This window comes from Cervus canadensis, chromosome 4 (assembly GCF_019320065.1).
Source record: "Cervus canadensis isolate Bull #8, Minnesota chromosome 4, ASM1932006v1, whole genome shotgun sequence".
NCBI lineage: Eukaryota > Metazoa > Chordata > Mammalia > Artiodactyla > Cervidae > Cervus > Cervus canadensis.
The window spans coordinates 98,830,657-98,850,256 of NC_057389.1; the positions used below are offsets into that span (position 1 = coordinate 98,830,657).

A 19,600-nucleotide genomic window follows, 5' to 3' on the forward strand; every position below is an offset into this window, starting at 1 on the left:
CCCTATCTGTATGTGTCTGTGGTTTGTGGCTAAAATTTTGCTGTAACTGGAGTTGCTACTGTGCTCTCCCAACCCATGACCTCAGCAGAGCCCTGTGTCCCTTCCTCTCTAAACTGAGGCTAATCCAGAAGGTCATGACTTTCTTGGTTCAGACCCCTGTGGAAATATGATTTAAAAAAAACAATCTATCCAGAAAAACCACGAGTTTTCAGACATGCCCTGGAATTCAGCTTATGATTTTGGGAGGGTTATGTTCTGGACTTTGTTGGTATGTTGCTGTTACATATTGACAAGAACTTTAGGTTGAAAGACTCCTGTAAGTCTACAATAAACCTTGTTTTAGGGATAGAGTAAACGAACACCTGGGCTTCCCTGGTGGCTTGGTGGTAAAGAACCTGCCTGGCAAAGCAGAAGACTCAGGTTTGATTCCTGGGTCCGGGAGATCCCCTGAAGAAGGAAACGGCATCCCACTCCAGTATTCTTGCTTGGAGAATCCCATGGACAGAGGAGCCTGGCAGGCTACAGTCCATGGGGTGGCAAAGAGTCAAACACCACTGAGCAACTAAAACAACAAACAACAATGAACACCCTAAAGCTTACCTGTGGTTTCCTGCATTAAAAGCCCCACAGCTGTGGAATGTCAACTGGGCATTCTGGGGTTCTTCTGCACAGCATCAGAATGTGTTTTAACTTTTTCTTTGGAAATAATTGTGTAGACTTACAGAAACATTGCAGGAATCCAGATCTCTTCCCAGGCCTCCCCATTGCTGACAATACACAAATCCAGTTAGATCCATCAAAACCAAGATCCACCACTAAACTCCAGGCTTTACCCAGATTTCATCCATTTCCCCACTAATGTCCCTTATCTGTCCAGGAGCCCATCCCACGTCCATGGGCTCCTCAGCCCAGCCCTTGCCCTTCATGCCCTTGAAACCAGGAGAAATTTGGTTAGGCCTTTGGGGGTGTCTGATATTTCCTGATAATTAGATCTTTAAAATGCCTCAAAGAGGGTGGAATTTCCTTGGGACATCGTCTTAGGAGGCACATGGCATCCATCCGTTTTCTGTCTCATTGCTGGTGACGGCAACCCTGATTTCTCTGGTGAGGAGGGACCTGTCATAGTGTCCAGTGTGAAGTTTCAGCTTTTCCCTTTGTGATTGATCAGCTTCTCTGGTAACTGCTTAAAGACCTGTGTCTTCAATTTTAAAAGGATCTTCTTTGCCAGAAAGAACCATCTTACTTTTTTCTTTTGGCTTATGGTCTTCGTAAGGCTTCTTTTCCTCATGAGCAACTTGAAGGCCAGCTCCAAGGTGTCCTTGGTCCTCAGATCTTTATTTGTGAGGAGCCTCTCCTCATTTGACAGAAAAGGAAACGGAGGTGCCCAGAAGAGAGAGAAGTGTGCAGGCTCACACAGCTACTTGGTGACAGAGCAGTGCAGGAATGAGTTTTCTCCTCTAAGTTCAAGGGGGAACACCCCTCCCATCCCCGCCCACCCTTCCCCTCAAGTTGTCTGGAAGCCCTGGACTGTTTGCCTGAGCTTGATAAGCAGAGATCTCCAAGCCCTGTTGAGGGCAGGGCAAAGCCCCAGGCCCGCTTTCTCTCCCCTTATCTCAGTAGCTGGAGAGAGGAGGTGAATAGGGGCTAGTAGGGGGTGCAGAGCAGAGGCGGAGACAGAAGGCAGGATCCTCCTACAGGGGCTTGCCCTGGGCCTCTGGGGACAGGCTCAGAGGGACTTGGGGGAGCATATTCAGGACTCGGAGACGCTGAGACTTGAGAAGGGCCACCAGAGAGCGCACGGTAGGGGAGGCATCAGACTGTGCAGTGGGTTCCAGGGATGCACAGGACATCCTGGCTCGACCCTGCCCTGGGAGGGGTGGTGAGGAACCCCCAGACCTCCAGCTCACAGCCCCGAACCTAGGGTCACTGCATGGGCAGGAGGGGAGACACCAGACCAGGACCCTGGAGGGGTGAGAGTCAGGTTAGCCCAGCCTCTAAAGAGTTGGAGTCCTTGAGAAGACAAAATGAGGGTGCGGGCTCTGCTGAGTGGAAGAACAGGAAGGAAGGGGGTCTGTGTCCGAGTCGTGTGTGCCTGGAGTCAGCAGGAAGTGGCTCCAGGCCGCCCTGAAACTAATCAGGTGTACTATAAAAGGGTAACAGGACAGGGGTTCGTGTCTTGAGAGGCAGCTGCCCGGCTGATGTCTGGGAAAGAGGACAGTGAGGGGAGCCGTCCTGAATTTCTTCCAGGACAAGCTGAGTAGGGAGAGGCAGAGAGCCAGGTCCCCTGGGGTGGGCCTGTCCAGGTGTGCTCAGACCCCCCTGGAACTCCCTGCCCCAGCCCAGGGCCTCTGCCCTCTCCTCTGACCACCAACAACCATCTGGGGGTGGGCCTGGGGCTTCAGATTAGAAACAAAAGTTGAACTCGACACAGCCCCCACCTCAGGGAGCTTTCGGGCAGAATGGGTGTGAGATGGTCCTTGGGGAGCCCTAGGGCCCCAGGGCCAGGCATGGACTGAGCCCAGACTGCATCCTCGGATCCCCAAAGAGCAGGGATGGGGCCACAGCAGATGCACAGCAGCAGAGAAGCAGCTGGAAAGAACCTAGGGGAAGGATGAGGGCTGAGTGTGGCTGGCGGCCAGGGAGTGGTGATCAGGACTGAGAGGGTAGCAGGTGGAGCAGAGTCAGCCTGTGTGTGAGTCAAGCAAGGACACAGTGGCAAGGACTAGAGAAGGGGCTTGGCAGGGCCAGATGGGCTCTGGACAAAGCGTTCCTCCTACAGTATGTATAGGGGGATGTGCATACTTGTGTGAGTGTGTGCATATATGTGTATGTCTGTGTGTGCATGCATATGTGGGTATGAGAGGTGAGAGTGTCTCTGTGTGTGGATGGGGGGTAGGGAGCTGGAAGCTAGAGGCAGTTGTCCCAACTAGGTGCAACTTCTGGTGCAAGTTGGAGATTCTGAGGTCTGGACTCACAGTTGAGAACCAGGAAAGGCAAGATGGGCCACGGCCATTTCAGGAGGCCAGAGCAGCCTTCAGACTTGGGTAGATCCCAACCAAGCTGTCAGTGGGAGGCTGATGGAGGAGAAATGGGGAGTCCCTTTCTGGGTTTGTGACTGGGTGCTTGCCACCTGGGAGTTTCCAGAAAGAAGCAGGTGTCCAGGCCTGCTCTGGGGAAAACATGGGGAGTACATAGGTTGGCTGTGGCCTGCAGAGGACCTTGCAGAAGTGCTGACAAATCCATAGAAAAAAAGTCACCAAAAGCAGGGTGGAGCCTTGCAGCTATCAAGAGGCTGGTGCCTGGGGCACTTTCTCAGACATGTCCCACTCTGTGTGTTCCTAGTATAAGAGTAAATGTGCTTTTCTAAGTGGCAGGTGTGTGTGGATGTGTACAAACCTGTGTGGCAGAGTCTGAGTGTGTGCACACTGCTGGCTGGAACCCTATCTTACCACTTCCCTGACTCTGCTGCCTGAATTTTGGGACACACATCCTTGGCTGCAAACCTGGGAGCAGGTAAGACCATGCAGTCGGAATAAGTGTGGGGCGCAACTCCAAACCTCTGCTTGCTCCCCAGGGTGGAGCCCCCTCTCCATCCCCCTCCTAGGAAAAAAGCCTCCTGAGCTTTGATGTGGGTGAGGAGATAGCAGCCCCCTGGGATGACTCTCCTGTAGCTGTTTCAAGCCCTTGCACGGTCCAGGCCTGTGGTGGGGCCTCTGCCCAAGAAGAGCTCAGGGAGAAAGTGGGGCACATACCCCTTGCCAGACACAGAAGGCCCTGGTTGGTCCTGTTCTTCTATCTCTCCAGCTCACTCCTCAGTCCATAGCAATTTTTTTTTACCTGGGATTTTAAAATTCTTGCTAATCTGCGGGTAAGCTCCACAAAGTTATCTTGCTCCCTGATATTTCTCCAGCAGGGTTTGGCAAACAGCAGGTGCTCCACACACGTGTGGAATGGTGATTTGAGGAGTGAGTGAGTTCTATCAGTTCATACAGGACCCAGGGTACCCCCAGGACCTGGTCCTCCACCTGGAGCAGATCATGGCTTGGCGCGTTGAGGAAATGTTTGTACACACTCAGGAGACGTGATGCATTGATGCATTCATTCACACCGTCTGGGGAAGCCTGGCTGAGGATCCAGCCTCTACAAAGTCCAGGCTGTCCCCCACATGCCCTATATTTCCCTCTGGTCCTGCCAGCCCAGCCCCTCCCCACCTGGGGAGCTGACTTTGTGAGCCCCCAGGCAGAATACCCCTGCCTCCTGTTTTTCCTCTGCCGACTTCCTGCCTGTCCTTTGAGACCTGCTCCTCTAGGGTTCTGTCTGCCAGGCTGAGGTGAGGCCTCCCACACCCAGCAACCCCCTGCAGCTGGCCTCTCCTAGGCAGGCCTCTGCTGACTCCCTCACATGCCTGTCTGATCCAGTTCAGCCCCACTGGCTTTTTCTTCCTAAGCTTCAGCCACCCCCCACTCGCCTTCTAAAAACAAATGCCACATCCCCTGATTCAGTTCCTCCATGTGTAGAAGGAGAAGGCAGCATTCAGGGGCCCAACAGCTCCAATATCAGGTCAGAGGCAGTCTGCCAGCTCCTGGAGGGCATTCAGTTCCAGACCCAAACACGAGGGGCCAGCATAGGGCAAAGTGCACATGGAGGCACTGACCTTCAGACGGTTCCAGAAGAGGTGGCCCTTCCGCTGGGCCTCTCAGTACCCAGTGTCTAAAGTGGAAGAAGGGAAGGGTGTGCAGGCAGTAAAAGAGGCACATGTGGGCAGCATGTGAACCAGGAGCCACACCCTGGGCAGGGCTGCTAGCAGCTTCCAACAAGGACATCTGGGCAGGAGGGCTCCACCATGGGTTAGGAGGACACTAGAAGGAGTATCTGCCTTTTTGTCTCCCTTTTAATCAATCCACATAATTATTTTGAGATTCATCCATCCTGTCTTTCCTGGTATGCTGAGTAGAATTCCACTTCATAAAAATGCCACAGGTTTTAATTGAAATATAATTGACATATAACATTATATTAGTTTCGGGATTCCCTGGGGGCTCAGACTGTGGGTGTACAAAATAGTGATGGGCTTCCCTGGAGGCTCAGATGATAAAGAATCCCCCTGCAATGCAGGAGACCCTGATTCAATCCCCGAGTCGGGAAGATCCCCTGGACAAGGGAATGGCTACCCACCCCAGTATTCTTGTCTGGAAAATCCCATAGACAGAGGAGCCTGGCGGGCTACAGTCCATGGGGTTGCAAAGAGTCGGACAGGACTGAGTAACTAACACTATTACTACTACAACTACAACATAATGATTCAGTGTTTGTACACACTGTGACGTAATCACCACAATAAGTTTAATTAACATCCATTACCCCACGTGGTTACAAGACTTTTTCTTATGATGAGAACTTTAAGATCTATGTTCTTAACAACTTCCAAATATACAATATTAATTCTAGTTGCCATCTGTAATCCACGACTTATTTACCTTATGCCACTATTTTTCATCCATTCACCTGTTGATAGACATTTTAGAACTCAGTTTAGGACTATTACAAATAAAGTTGCAGTGACATTTGCTTCCTGGTCTTTACATGAACACAGGTTTTCTCCAGGGTTAATACCTTAGAGGCGAATGACCAGGTCATAGGGTAGGTATATGTTTTCAAGAAGTTGCCAGATCGATTTCCAAGCGGGAAGCACCAGTTCCTTCCAGCCAGCAGTCTACAGCGTTCTGATTTCTCTACATCCTCACCAGCACTGGTTATGATCTGACTTTCTAGTTTCAACCGTCCCTGCGGTTCTCCATGACAAGTGATGTCCAGCACCTTGCCTTGGCTCCTTAGCTCTCCGTCTGCTTTCTTTGGGGAAGCTCTCTCCCCTCCTTGGGTCCTTACTTGGGGACGCGCGCTCCTGTCCCACCGCAGCCCTGCCTCCCCATCACTGTGCCGTGGTTACCCACGCCCACTGTGGGTGCCCAGGGCAAGAGGCAGCCACGCCCCCCACGGCCAGCCCCACCCAGCTATGCCGGGTCCTGCCAAGCAAGTCATCTCTTTTCGCAGCTACTCGGGAGTCCGCCTTCGTGCACGCCATCGCCTCTGCCGGCGTAGCCTTCGCGGTGACGCGCTCTTGCGCCGAGGGCTCCGCTGCCATCTGCGGCTGCAGCGGCCGCCATCAGGGCTCGCCCGGTGAGGGCTGGAAGTGGGGCGGCTGCAGCGAGGACATCGAGTTCGGCGGGATGGTGTCTCGGGAGTTCGCAGATGCGCGGGAGAACCGCCCAGACGCTCGCTCCGCGATGAACCGCCACAACAATGAGGCTGGGCGCCAGGTACGTCTGTGGCCCCCTTCAGTCCTGGGGGTGAAGCAGAAATCCCTGAGACCACAGCCCTGCGGGGCTCTGGGAAACAGCTTTCTGAACAGGCTGTGTGCTCTGGCCCCCTAAGGGGTATGGCCCGCTGGAGGCAGGGTGGTGGGCCGTGGGGGGGATGTATCTGATGGCCAAACTGGGGGTCTGCTCACTTCCTGCCCAGGAGTGTCTGAAACACAGGGCTGTCCCGTTGCTCCACGAGGTCTAGGGCATTCTCACACGATGGCGGGTCTGCCTGTGACGTTGGGGTCCCAAGGAAGGAGGGTCGGGAGAAAGGCCTGCTCCTGCACATTCCAGTAGGGAGACAGATAGGCTGCTCCAACGCAGTGTGGTAAGTTCTCCAATGAACAAATGCACACACACACACACACACACACACAAGGTGATCTGGGCATATGGAGAGACACACACACACACACACACACACACACACAAGGTGATCTGGGCATATGGAGAGGTCAGACCCAGACTAGCGTCTCAAAAAAGACTTCTACTGACAGAGGTGGTGAGTGGAGACAAGCAGAATCATTTGCAGACAGGGAAGCCTGGCGCGCTGCAGTCCATGGGGTCGCAAAGAGTCACGATTGAGCGACTGAACTGAACTGAAGTGAGATGAGGGGGAGCCAGGAGAGCCTCTGGGTAACCCACAGTGAAAGAATGCACAGGAGTTAGTTCAGACAGAACATGGAGAACAGAGAAAGAAAGATGCGGGGAATGGAAAGGCTGCCAGAGACCAAGCTGTAAAAGGCTTTGTGAGCCTTTTTGAAAAGAACTTGATTAGAGGGTCAGTGGGGAACTGCTGATAGGAAGTGATGTGTGTAGGGGCTGAAAAATATCCCGTAAAGTTGGCTCTGATCTTGGCCAGTGAAACTGGGGCATTGCAGAGGGCTGAAGAGTGAACATTTAATTTCCAACAACAGACAACAGGGAACTTGGTGACTCACATTAATCTTCTGACTAAAGTGTACAAAAGTACAAATGTAGGATGAAATGTAAAAATCACCCTTTATACCCTGATACAGTTACCTGACTTATCACAGGGAAGAAGACAGTGCAGTGCAAAGGGGGAAATGGTCTTTTCAATAAAGTATGCACAGTCAACTGGATATCAATATGGTAAAGAATTAATCTTGACCCCTACTTCACACCATATTTTAAAAAATCAATTTCCCATTTCCAAATAGGAAAGAGTAAACAAAAAATGTTTAGAAGAAAATATAAGAAAATATCTTTGTGACCTTGGAGTGGGCAAAGTTTCCTAAACAGGCCAAAAAAGCACTCATAATGAAAGAAAAATGTGATAATGCAGAGTGTATTAAAATTTGTAAAACCACACCACCATGAAACTGAAAAGGCAATCCATACAGGAGGAGAGATCCACAATATATACTCAACCTGTATATTAAAGTTATAGTATTAAAAAAAAACCTACAAAGTAATAAGAAAAAGACTGATGACCCAATAGAAAGTTGGCTAAAAAGTGGAAAGCCACTTCACAAAAGAAAATCTAGAAATGACCAATATGTGTGAATATGTGAAAGGGTGATCGATATCAGTAGTCATCAAGGAAATGCTGTTGGAATACATGCCCTGGCAGGAAAGAAGATAACAACTAGACGAGAGCATGATGGGAGTTTCCAAGGAGCTGGTGTTCTGAGGCTGGTAATTTGTGAAATTTGGTCATATTTCATGCTTATGACATATCAACTGTTGCATGTATACTACACTTCCAAAAAAATAATTGTTAAGTGTCAAATAGCTAACATATAGTAAGGAATTAGCAGTCCAAAGTTCAGAAGGCAACTATAGACTCCAAGCCTGGTGGCTGGGGGCAGCTTTTATCCAGGGGTCATTTGCTGGTCTGAGAAAAAAGTATATATGCTGAGCTGCACTTTCAGCAGCCTCACCGAGCTAAAAGGGACCATCAAAGGTTCTGTGTCTGGGAAATAATTCCTCAGTTTAGGCGGGATCCTGAGGAGTAAACGAAAACCAGAAGTAGACAAGCCCTTGTGCACATGTGCAGGCTAGCAAAATCTCAAAACCGGATTAAGGTGATCCCAAATTGCTGGTATCCCCACGCACCTGGAAAAAGAAGACAAATCCTTTTCGGAGAATGATAACCTTATGATAGGCTGATTTTTTTTCTACAAACAATTTTTCAAACACAATGTTCAACACATGATCAAATATAACCTATTAAATGAGCTGGTGACATAATGAGTGATAACCAGCCAAACAAAACAAAGCGAAACAAGAACAACAACAAAAACAGAAATAAGAGTCGAATACTGAAATTATTAGACACAGATCGTGAGAAAAAAATATGCTTACTTGTGTTCACAAAGCTAAAATGTAATACAATAGATTTGGGAAAGAATCACAAAGAAATTGTAGACCTGGAAATTGAATGGAAGCTTCCAGTTAAAAAAAAATGACAAACTAAATACAAAGGATTTTTGTCTGCAGTCTCCTAGAACATCACTAAAATGACAATGAATTAATTTTAAGATACATAAATAAACTATAGAGAACATGGAAAACAGAAAAGGGGACAAAGGCAATAAAACTTTGAAAGCAAAAAGCAGCATCTCAGTACAGTCAAGAAAGCTGAATCTTAAGCCAATAGAAACTCTTAAACTAGATTGGCTTTAAAGCAATCAACCCAGGAATTTCTAGTATCCGATATCTTGAGAAGTAGAGATAGATATAGAGCTTGGAAACAGAAAGGTTGGTTGAAATCTATTTTAAAAACACTTTTAAATCTACCAGCTCTTCTGTCCAACCTCTTGCATCCAGACAACGCCCCTCCATCACCATGAAGAAGCCTGGAGGCTTATTCCCTAATGAGGGTAAAGCAGAAGATGTCTGGACTGCTGAGGGTGAGGCTGCCCAAGTGAAAGGAGTCTGTCTATATACACATTTCTCTTCTTAATCTTCTAGTGTCACAGTGAATCTTGTATGCTCTAGTTGGGAGAATGGAAGACTCTCCCCTGAAAATCAGACCAATCCAAGAGAAGAGACTTGAAGATATTGATGTGGGGTTTCCCCTAAAAGCAATGTGGCCAGGTCACTCTACAGTGAGGGTCCAAGTACATGAGTCTCTCCTGTGTACAGGAGGTTCCAATAAGTTTTTGGTGCCCCACTTTTAAATATAGCAGGTAGTTAGGGATCACTGAACATGATGCCTTCCTACAACCACAAAGATAAAGACCAAATTAAATAAACAAAAACCAAACTTATGGGAAAGAGACATTATAAAGAGAGACAAAAACTTCAAAAAACCATCACTATCCCCAGAGAGTTAATACCTTGAATCCATAAAACTGGAATAAACTGTTAACTTAGAAGAATATTCAGGGGGAAAGGAGGCTCTTAGAAATTAAAATAGAACAGCAAAAATCTCAGCAGAAAGGTTGGAAGACAGTTGAGACAGCCTTCCCACAAAGTAGAGGAAGAAAGACCTGGAAAATAGGAAAGAATAGAAAATACAGATCTGTCCAAGAAAGACAGCAATGAACATGAAGATGAGGAAATTTGGTAAAGAAGTTTCCCAGAGCTGATGACCAGAAGTTCAGACCAAACAGGCCATGTAAGTGATCAGCACAAGAAAGGGGAAGATCCATGTCCAGACTCACTGTGAGGGCTTCCTTGGTGGCGCAGTAGTTGAGTCCGCCTGCCAGTGCAAGGGACATGGGTTCAATCCCTGGTCTGGTAAGATTCCACATGCAGCACAACTAGGCCCATGTGCCACAACAGCTAAGCCTGCACTCTAGAACCCGTGAGCCGCAACAGGAGAAGCCACCACAATGAAAAAGTCCACACACGTCAATGAAGAGTAGCCCCCACTCACAGCAACGAAGACCCAGTACAGCCAAAAGTAAAATAAATAAATAAATAAATAATTTAAAAAAATTTTTTAAAGAAAACTTATTGTGAAATTCACGGCCTATGACACATCCTTCCAAACTTCCCAGAAAAAGATTTGATTTCACGCAAAGGATCAGGAATCAAAATATCATCAGTGTTTCTAAGAACAACAATGAAAACTAGAATAAAATAGAGCAATACTTTCAGAATCCTGAAAGGGGGAAATATTTTAAGCCAAGACTTTTATACCAAGCTAAATCATCTTTTCAACTTTTCAAGTAGAAAAGATTTGTTTGCAGACATGCACATTTCACAAAATTTACCAGAGGGGCTTTGAAAAAGATGTCTCCAAGAAAATGAAATCCATGGAACATCTGGTGCGTTTGAAAGTCTTCAAGAGAATATTTACATGACTAGAGAGTATATGAGACTGAATCTGTAAGTACATTAAAAACAGCAACAACAAAACATTTTGTAGAAAAAGAAAAGCAATCACATCATGTGGCTCAACTAAGTATGACATTTAACACAGCCCCAACACTGTCAGCTTCCCTGGTAGCTCATCTGGTAAAGAATCTGCCTGCAATGCAGGTGACCCCAGTTTGATTCCTGGGTGGGGAAGATCCACTGGAGAAGGGATAGGCTACCCACTGCAGTATTCTTGAGGTTCCCTGGTGGCTCAGCTGGTAAAGAATCCACTTGCAATGCCGGAGACCTCTGTTTGATCCCTGGGTTGGGAAGATCCCCTGGAGAAGGGAAAGGCTATCCACTCCAGTATTCTGGCCTGGAGAGTTCCATGGACTGTATAGTCCATGGGGTCACAAAGAATCAGACATGACTGAGCGTCTTTCATTTTCAACACTGTCAGCACTAAATTTTGATCTAACTGGAACTATGCTGTAGTTTTTAGAGTAGGGAGGGGGCTTGGAAAAACTGTGCATCAGAATTGTGGCATAAGTTCCCCCCATGGGACCTCCATGATGATAGGTCCATAAGACAAGGCCAAACACTGAAAAATCAAGAAGTAACAAGTGAAAGGGTTAGTCGCTCAGTTGTGTCCAACTCTTTGCAATCCCATGGACTGTAGCCCACCAGGTTCCTCTGTCCGTGGGATTCTCCAGGCAAGGATACTGAAGTAGGTAGCCATTCCCTTCACCAGGGGATCTTCCTGACCTGAGGATTAAACCTGGGTCAAGACAAGCATCTTATTAGAGGTGCAGAGGTGAAAGGTGCTGCCCCTAGCAGGTCAGGAAAGTGCTGTTAATGAGAGTGTGGGAGAAGAACTCCTGTTTTTCTTAACAGGTCTTAGGAACTCTTGGACTCTTTAAAGTATATGCATATATAACTTTGATCAAAAGTAAAACTAAAACAAAAGACTTAGGAGGCAGAGATGGAAAGTGTCAGCTCCTCTTTGGAAAAGCTTGGTCACGAAAGAGAAGAAAATGGAGATTAGACAGAACTGGATTTTGGTGTGGGAATGTAATTTACAGATGCCCCTAAAAAAGTGCCAGGATGAGAATGAAGGGTTGAAGAAACAGCATGGAGAGGGGAACAGGGTGGAGGAAGCACCTGGACATGGAGCCCACCTGAAGTCTTAGACCAGTGCTGTTCAATAGAAGTGTAATGAAAACCACACAGTATGTATCAATTTCTAGTAGCCACATTTTAAAAGGAAACAGGTGAAATTTGTTTTAAATAATAAATTTTATTGAGCCCAATATAACCAATATATAACCGTGACAGTTATGCAATCAATATTAAAATTTTGAATGAGATATTTTACATCCTCTTATGAAATCTGGGGATTTAGTGTGACCCAGCAATGTAGTGTGCCCTTAACAGCACTTCTCAGTTTGGACCACCAGCCACATCTCACGACCTCACAGGTGGCTATTTCACAGGACCTTTCACCCCCAGCCCCACTCCTTCCCCCAAAGAGAGAAGGGAAGAGAACCTGCTGCTGGGATGCCCACAGGAGAAACATAATGTAATTCTCAGCTGCTGCTGCTGCTAAGTTGCTTCAGTGATATCCGACTCTGTGTGACCCCATAGACGGCAGCCCACCAGGCTCCCCCATCCCTGGGATTCTCCAGGCAAGAACACTGGAGTGGGTTGCCATTTCCTTCTCTGATGCATGAAAGTGAAAAGTGAAAGGGTAGTCGCTCAGTAGAGTCCGACTCTTAGCTTCCCCATGGACTGCAGCCTACCAGGCTCCTCCGTCCGTGGGATTTTCCAGGCAAGAATACTGGAGTGGGTTTCCATTGCCTTCTCCGAATGTAATTCTCAGCACTTCCCTACAATGCAATAAACCCAGTTTCCTGGGCCCTGAAGATACTGTGCTCAAGCCACTTGCATTATTCATGCTCAGGTCAGCCCCCAGGCTTGCCACCCAGCCCATGTGCATCTCCTCTAGACCAAAACCTTGGATTTCCTCAGTTAGAAGGAACCATTTCCCTTTTCCACCCCTGGACTTACATGTCACATGTTACAGCCCCTTCTTTCCTTCACTGAACATAGATGGCCTAGAAGTAGACTCAGCCCAGGAGGGGGCTTCCCAGACCCTGCCCTCCAGGGATCTTGGGTCTGCCAAGGGAACCACATCAAGGGTAGCATTGGGAGAGAGCGTCTGCTCCGCCTGGGAGTCCCAGAGCTTTATGGAGCAGGTTGGGGGATTGTTTGACAGATGAGTGGAAGGAAGACTAAGGCAAAGAGCACAGCCATCCTTTGGGGAGGTGGGGAGGTTGAGGGCCTGCCCTGACTCCACCGCTTGCCCGCTTCTGTAGGCCATCGCCAGTCACATGCACCTCAAGTGCAAGTGCCATGGGCTCTCGGGCAGCTGTGAAGTGAAGACCTGCTGGTGGTCGCAGCCTGACTTCCGCGCCATTGGTGACTTCCTCAAGGATAAGTATGACAGCGCCTCAGAGATGGTGGTGGAGAAGCACCGCGAGTCGCGCGGCTGGGTGGAGACCCTGCGGCCACGCTACACTTATTTCAAGGTGCCCACAGAGCGCGACCTGGTCTACTATGAGGCCTCACCCAACTTCTGTGAGCCCAACCCCGAGACGGGATCTTTCGGCACGCGGGACCGCACCTGCAACGTGAGCTCGCACGGCATAGACGGCTGCGACCTGCTGTGCTGCGGCCGCGGCCACAACGCGCGCACCGAGCAGCGGAGGGAGAAGTGTCACTGCGTCTTCCACTGGTGCTGCTACGTGAGCTGCCAGGAGTGCGCGCGCGTCTACGACGTGCACACCTGCAAGTAGAGGGCGCCGCTACCGGCCCCGCGGGTTAGAGCTCCACCTGGCGGGGGCGGGGCCCCAGTGGGCGGGGCTGGAGGCGGGGCTCTGAGGTAGAACTCCTCCGTGGGCGGGGCGGGGCGGGGCTCTGAGGTAGAGCTCCTCCGTGGGCGGGGCAGGGGCGGGGCTCTGAGGTACAGCTCCTCAGTGGGCGGGGCGGGGCTGGAGGCGGGGCTCTGAGGTAGAGCTCCTCCGTTGGCGGGGCGGGGTGGGGCGGGGCGGGGGCGGGGCTTGAGGTAGAGCTCCTGGAGCGGGGCGGGGTCCGAGCAGGACAGGGTTGAGGCTCCTGAGTGGCATAGAGTTCTTCCCCGTCCTGCAGTGAAACCCAGGACCCTTCCTGGGTCCTCCTCTCTGGAGCTGGGGCTCCAGGGACGGGGATTTAGCCTGCTATTACTGGCCCTCGAAGACCACATGGTTCCATCGTCCCGACCTCGTCTGTGTAAAGCAGAATCTCCTGGCAGAATGAGCTGTGGAGAGACTGTGGGGAACATCTTGTCCTCCTACCCCTCCCACTGAGGTCCGAGGTATATCCTCCAAGGATTCCTCCCTCAAAGATACCTGCCAACGCTCTCAACCAGGCCCTGCAGAACCGCAAGAATGGCTGGGGTTTGGGTCAAGGAGATAGGGCCCAGTGGCAGAAGGTTGAGGAAGGGCCTGGAACGTGTGGCCTGACTCTGTCCTGGCTGCTTTGTGCTGGGCATCAGACACCTGGGCCCTCTTCCCAGTGTTCTGCTGTCATCCAGGCCCCAGCAAGGCACCACGCAGCCTGGTCAGCTGTGCCCTCGACTTTGCCATTGATAGAGTCCTAGCCTGGTTTGCCCACCTCCCTGTCTTCACGCTCCCACATGCACCCGATCTCATCCACAGGAGAGGAGCAAAGCCTCCTGTCCCAGTCTTGCTGTTGCTGGCCTCTTGGCATCAGCACCTCTCTCCAGCTCCCTCATTCACAGTCCTCTGTAAGGGAAAGGCAAGAAGGGGACCTAGACTCTAAGGCTGCCCAGAGTCACTGGGCTGCACTGCTGCCCAGGTCCTACTCAGCTCTATAACCTAGCTTAGAGGCTTACCTTGGGTTGTTTGGGAGATTTGGAGTCGGGGGATGATACAACACTGGTGCTACAGAGAGAGGACCCAAAGAGCCCAGAGGAGTGGTCTCTGCCCCAGCCCCTTGTGGCCAGGACTGACCCCCAGGTCCTGCTGCTATGTCTTTGGTACACCAGACCTACCTGTCACTGGTCATTGCGGAGTCTCCGGTTGGCTACTTGGCTTGGCCCTCATCACATCTGACTCATCTATCCTGTCTGGGAATGAGCAAGGCCGATGGACCCCTCAACTAATGCCCATAGGAACTGCCCAACATGTGCGGCCTTGCCAAGACTTTTCCTCCTCCGCCTCTGGTACTGTGAATTGTTGCCTGGCGCCTGGCCCTGAAGGCCTCCTCTCCAGGCAGGGGGAAAGACAATGGAGGGACCTGCACACCCCACTAGGAATACGACCTTCCTTTGCCTTCAATTTTGCATTTGTGGGTTTTAATTTTATTTCTGATGCTGCTATATCCACCATACACAGGAGCTAGACAAACAGATGTGTTGTTGTTGTTTTCCTTTTCTTTCTATGAAAGAAACTTTTAGTCATAGCTTGTGAGTTTCAAACAATGGGGAAAGTAAAAACAAACAAAAAACAAAACAAAGAAGAAGAAGAAACAACCAAACAAGCCTGTGGATTGTGCTGGATTTTTGGTGGTGGGTCAGCAAGACATGGGACCTGGATTGGTCATGACCCTCTGGGAGGGGCCACGATGGGAGGTGGTGGTGGGCATGTTTAGCTCAGAGACTCCTGGGGGCTCTGTAGTGGCCTCCAGGGCCAGAATTCCAGAGGAAGGAAGAAGGATGGCCACTCCAAAGAAGGAAGGAAACAGTCAGTGGTCTCAAAGTCAAGGGGGAGACAGACCTGTGAAAAGTGCAGAGAGCGGGGAAGGAGGCCTGCCTGTTGCAGAGGATGTGTGATGCAGCAAGCAGGGCACCACGGCCGCCCCAGGGGGCAGACCTCACGCCAGTCAGGGGTGCAGTAGGACATCCACCAAGTCAGCTGAAAGCCACTTCCCCAAACCTCCACAGCATGCTCACTCAGTTGACATCTGAGCTATGTGGCCATGACTAGCTATGTGGCCATGCTTCCTGGGCTTGGGGACATGAACTCTGTGTGGGGTCCCCTTCTCAGCCTGCCATGGGGCACTCTAGGAGCCTGGTCTGACCTGGAGGCAAGACACGTTCCCTCAATCGGAGGCTCACCAGCCAGAAGCCTGGAAATCAGGCAGGAACTTCTCACTGGGCCTCGCCTCCTTCTGCCTCCTGCAAAGGCCACATTAGAAGTCACAGCTCATGCAGCAGGAATCCAGTTGGGAGATCATGAGGGACATCCATCACTGGCAGAGAGCTAATGTATGAAGCCAAGAACTCTCAGGGGCTCCTTCCTGCCTCTGTCCATCCTCAGGCCTGAGCTGACCCTGGACCCTGGCCTCCTCTCCACCACAGGGCATAGCTCAGGTGTCTGAGGACTGGCAGGGGTCAGCAGTCTCTATATGTATGGTTGGCCAGATCCTGGAATCGTGCTCAGAATCTTGTGGGGGTGGGGGGATCTTTCCAAGGCAAACAGGGAGAGACTCAAGGGCAAGCAAAGCATACTCTTGGCAGAAGTGTCACGCTGTGCCTCCGTGGCTATTGCCTACATCCACCCTCAATCCAGGGTATTCAGGGTATGCAGAGCTGGATAGCCTTCTGAAAACTGAGGCTACAGGAGCCAGGAGATGAAGGGATGGCTTTCTCAAACCACATCTTCACCTCTTCAAGCCAAGAGCAGGGTCCTTGCTTCTCTCTGTGTCCCTCCATGCTCTCCTCCCTACTATTACCACTGCCTCTGAGCCCTGCCTGATATCCGAGTAGACCCATAAGGAGGGAGAAAGGGGAAGCAGGGGTGGAGGGGCATGCTGGGGCAGGTGGGACATGGGGAGAGCTGATGCTGGAGCTGAGGCGAGGAGGCCTAGTTCCCACCCCTCTCAGAGGTCAGGCTCAGCACAGCCGCCCTGCAGAAGCCATATGCTGGAAAGGAGGGGACTGGGGGCAGACAGGAGCCTCATAATCAGGAGGCTTGTGCCTGCTGAGAGCAGAGGGAGGGAAGCCCAGTTCAGCTGGCTCCATGGCTAGACATCAGGGCCACGTGGTATCCTTGAGAGCAAAGGAATGAAGGGTGACCCTCTGCCAACAGAGAGCCAGAGCTGGCTGGCCAGGGTCCTGGCCAGGGCTGTGCAGACCCAGCATGGGCAAGAGTATCCACTCCACACAGAGCCCTGCACTGGGAGAGAGGGTCTGGGAGCTGCCTGGTGGAGGGAGTAGGAACCCTTCAAGGGAGGAAGGGAGGAAAGAGGAAACACGGTGATAGGAGGTCGTGGCCTCATCACTCCAGACAGGACCTGGGGAATACCACCCCCATCACGCTAATGGCCACACTGGTCTTTGCTGCAGGCTCCAAGCCACTAAAGTCAGAGCCAGAAGAGGTCCAGCAAGGCTAAGGGACTAGAGGCAGGGACTTCCCCACAGTCATCCAGTGGTTAAGAATCTGCCTGCCAATGCAAGGGGCAGATTCAATCCCTGGTCCAGGAAGATTCCACATGCCACAGGGCAGCTAAGCCTGTGTGCCCCAACTACCAAAGCCTGCGCACCCTAGAGCCTGTGCTCTGGAACAAGAGAAGCCTGGGCACTTCAACTCAAATAGCCCCCACTTGCTGTAACTAGAGAAAGACCTTGTGCAGCAACAAAGACCCAGCACAGTCAAAAATAAATATAAGTAGATATAATATATATTTTTAAAAAGGACTTCAGAGAGACACAGGGCTCTGGACTCCCAAATCCTCTGCTTTCACACTCCAAATCATTATCACCTTCCCAGGCTGGCACACACAAGTCCCACCCAAGCACCTCACCCTTGTTGGCCCGGGGCTCACTGCCTCCTTCACCAGGCCCATTTCAGGCCAGGTCACCACTGCCCCAGGGCTGTAGCTGACCACCAGGGACTCCCTACTGGGGCCTCAAGGGGTGAGCTGGAGTCAGATGGACTACAGTCAGACTCTATAAAGAGGGAGACACTGATTAAGCTCACAGGGTAGTGTCCAGGCCTGGAGCACAGGTGGCCAATCTCACCTGCAGGCCTGAGTCACCAGCAGAAAGACCCCAGGCCCACATAGCCCACCAGTCAATAGAGCGAGATCAGAGACTCCACACAAGGGTCAGGTCCTGGGGAGGGGGCTGACAGGTGCCCCACTAGAGCTACCTATGGGCCACATCCACAGTGCACAGACAGTACAAAGGGTGCAGCACCTCTTATTAGTTAGGGTCTGGGCAGGAGTTGCCCTAATTGGCACCTGCTGAAAACTAGGTGCTAGGGGCTCCACAGATGAAAGGGTAGGAGAGACGGGCTAGTCAGGGAGTAGAGGCATAGCCACAGGGTCACAAGGGTGAGAGGCCAAGAGAGGAAGCAAGGACACAGCCAGGCTTCCTAAGAGAGCAGAGGTCAGACACCCAGAAGGAAGATGGAAGCTACCTGGGAGTTGATGCAGAGGTAGGTTCTGCCTGCTGGGTCTCAGCCCTCCACCAAGTAAGGCACTAGGCCCCCACTCCCCATGTCTATGGCTCAATGGCAGAGAGAGGCAGAACCCCACCAGAAGAGGCCCGTAGGTCCACAGGACAGGCTCCAGTGAATGGTCGAGGGGAGCTAGCAAGAGCCTGTGTGAGTGAGGAGGTGAAACCCTCAACTCTCTGCCAGCCAGGAGCAAGCCCCACCCAGAGCCTTAGTTTCCCGCTAGAGGAAGAGGAAGTGGGATGATGGGGCTCCCCTGGGCCTTTCTGCCCCTGCCTTTTGCTAATGTGGGATGTTCCATCTGGAGGCCTCTCTGGAGCCCAACTGGCCCCCCTCACCTGCCAACATCGGCATGTTCCCATGAACTCTGGTCCAGCCTCCCCACCCCCACCCTTTACCCCCAGCTCACAAGGAGGGCAGAACACAGGGCGGCCAGCCTGCCTGGGCCTTAGAAGCCACCTCTCCAGGGAGTTTACAGCCCCTCCCGACAGCCCTGAAGAAGGAGGAAATGGGCCTGGTGGGCCTGTTCACAGGTAGTTGAGACAGGAGAGGAATAACCATATTAAAGGCCCGGAGGTAGTGGGGCCTCACCCCACCAGGGCCCCTCCTTGGCCCAGCTCCCTGCAAATCTCACACCCCCAGGGCTTCAGCTTTGAAGTCCTGGAGGGGGTGTGGTGAGCCCCCTCCTCCTAGGACCCCCACAGGCCCTCCTCTCCCCTCTCCCCTCCCCCCTCTTCCCTCATACTCCCACTTTCTGGGTCCTTAGGACCTGTTTCCACACTTCAAGGATGCTCTGAACCATCCCATCTCCCCCCCGCCCCGCCCCATGCTGGCCCAGAATCTCCAGGGCTGGGACCCTCAGAGCAACAGGTGCAGGGCTCTGGGTCACCAAGCCTGTTACAGAGCACTGAGGACCCCCAGCCAGGTTCCCTAGTCCTACACAGTGATGGCCTTCACCTCTACAGTAGAGCTTGGACTGGATGGGCCTCAAGATCCTGCTGCCATGCCTTTGCCCCTTTCCTGAGGGTCTGGTCTGGGGACATGACTTAGCCCATCCTGGGGTCTGGCCTGATGGCCTGGGGCAGCCCCAGTCCCTCAGCTCTCCCCTTAAGAGGCCTAGCCCCACTCCAAACTGCATGGTCCCTCCCCAAGCTGCATGGTCCTCTTGCCTGCAACTCATCTGCCTGTAGGAACCCTGTGTCCCTTCATGAAACTCTCTGGTTGGGACTCACAAGGACAAGGCACCCTAGCAGTCAGCAGCTTCCTCTCCAGTAGCCTGCTGGCCTCCTGGCCTGAGCAGGAACAGGGCACCTCATGCACCCACACTGCACTCCAGTCTCAACTCCAGCTTCAGTCTGGACAGCAGACAACCTCCCAAGGTGATGCCCGAGCCTTAGAGGGACAGGACTGCATCTCTGCCATCCCACCTGGGTGGGAGTTCTTCCAGTCCTT

General features: G+C 51.4%; 1 protein-coding gene across 1 annotated transcript in view; it reads left to right on the forward strand.

Annotated features, from left to right (window-relative positions):
- Positions 1-15,101, forward strand: part of WNT3A (Wnt family member 3A) — a 66,972-nt gene extending 51,871 nt beyond the window's left edge. Inside the window, exons 3-4 of the mRNA XM_043464407.1 lie at positions 6,052-6,317; positions 13,007-15,101. Of these exons, the coding sequence (XP_043320342.1) occupies positions 6,052-6,317; positions 13,007-13,486 (746 nt within the window). The 3' untranslated portion in view covers positions 13,487-15,101. The remainder of the gene's footprint in view (positions 1-6,051; positions 6,318-13,006) is intronic.
- Positions 15,102-19,600: the final 4,499 nt, after the last annotated feature.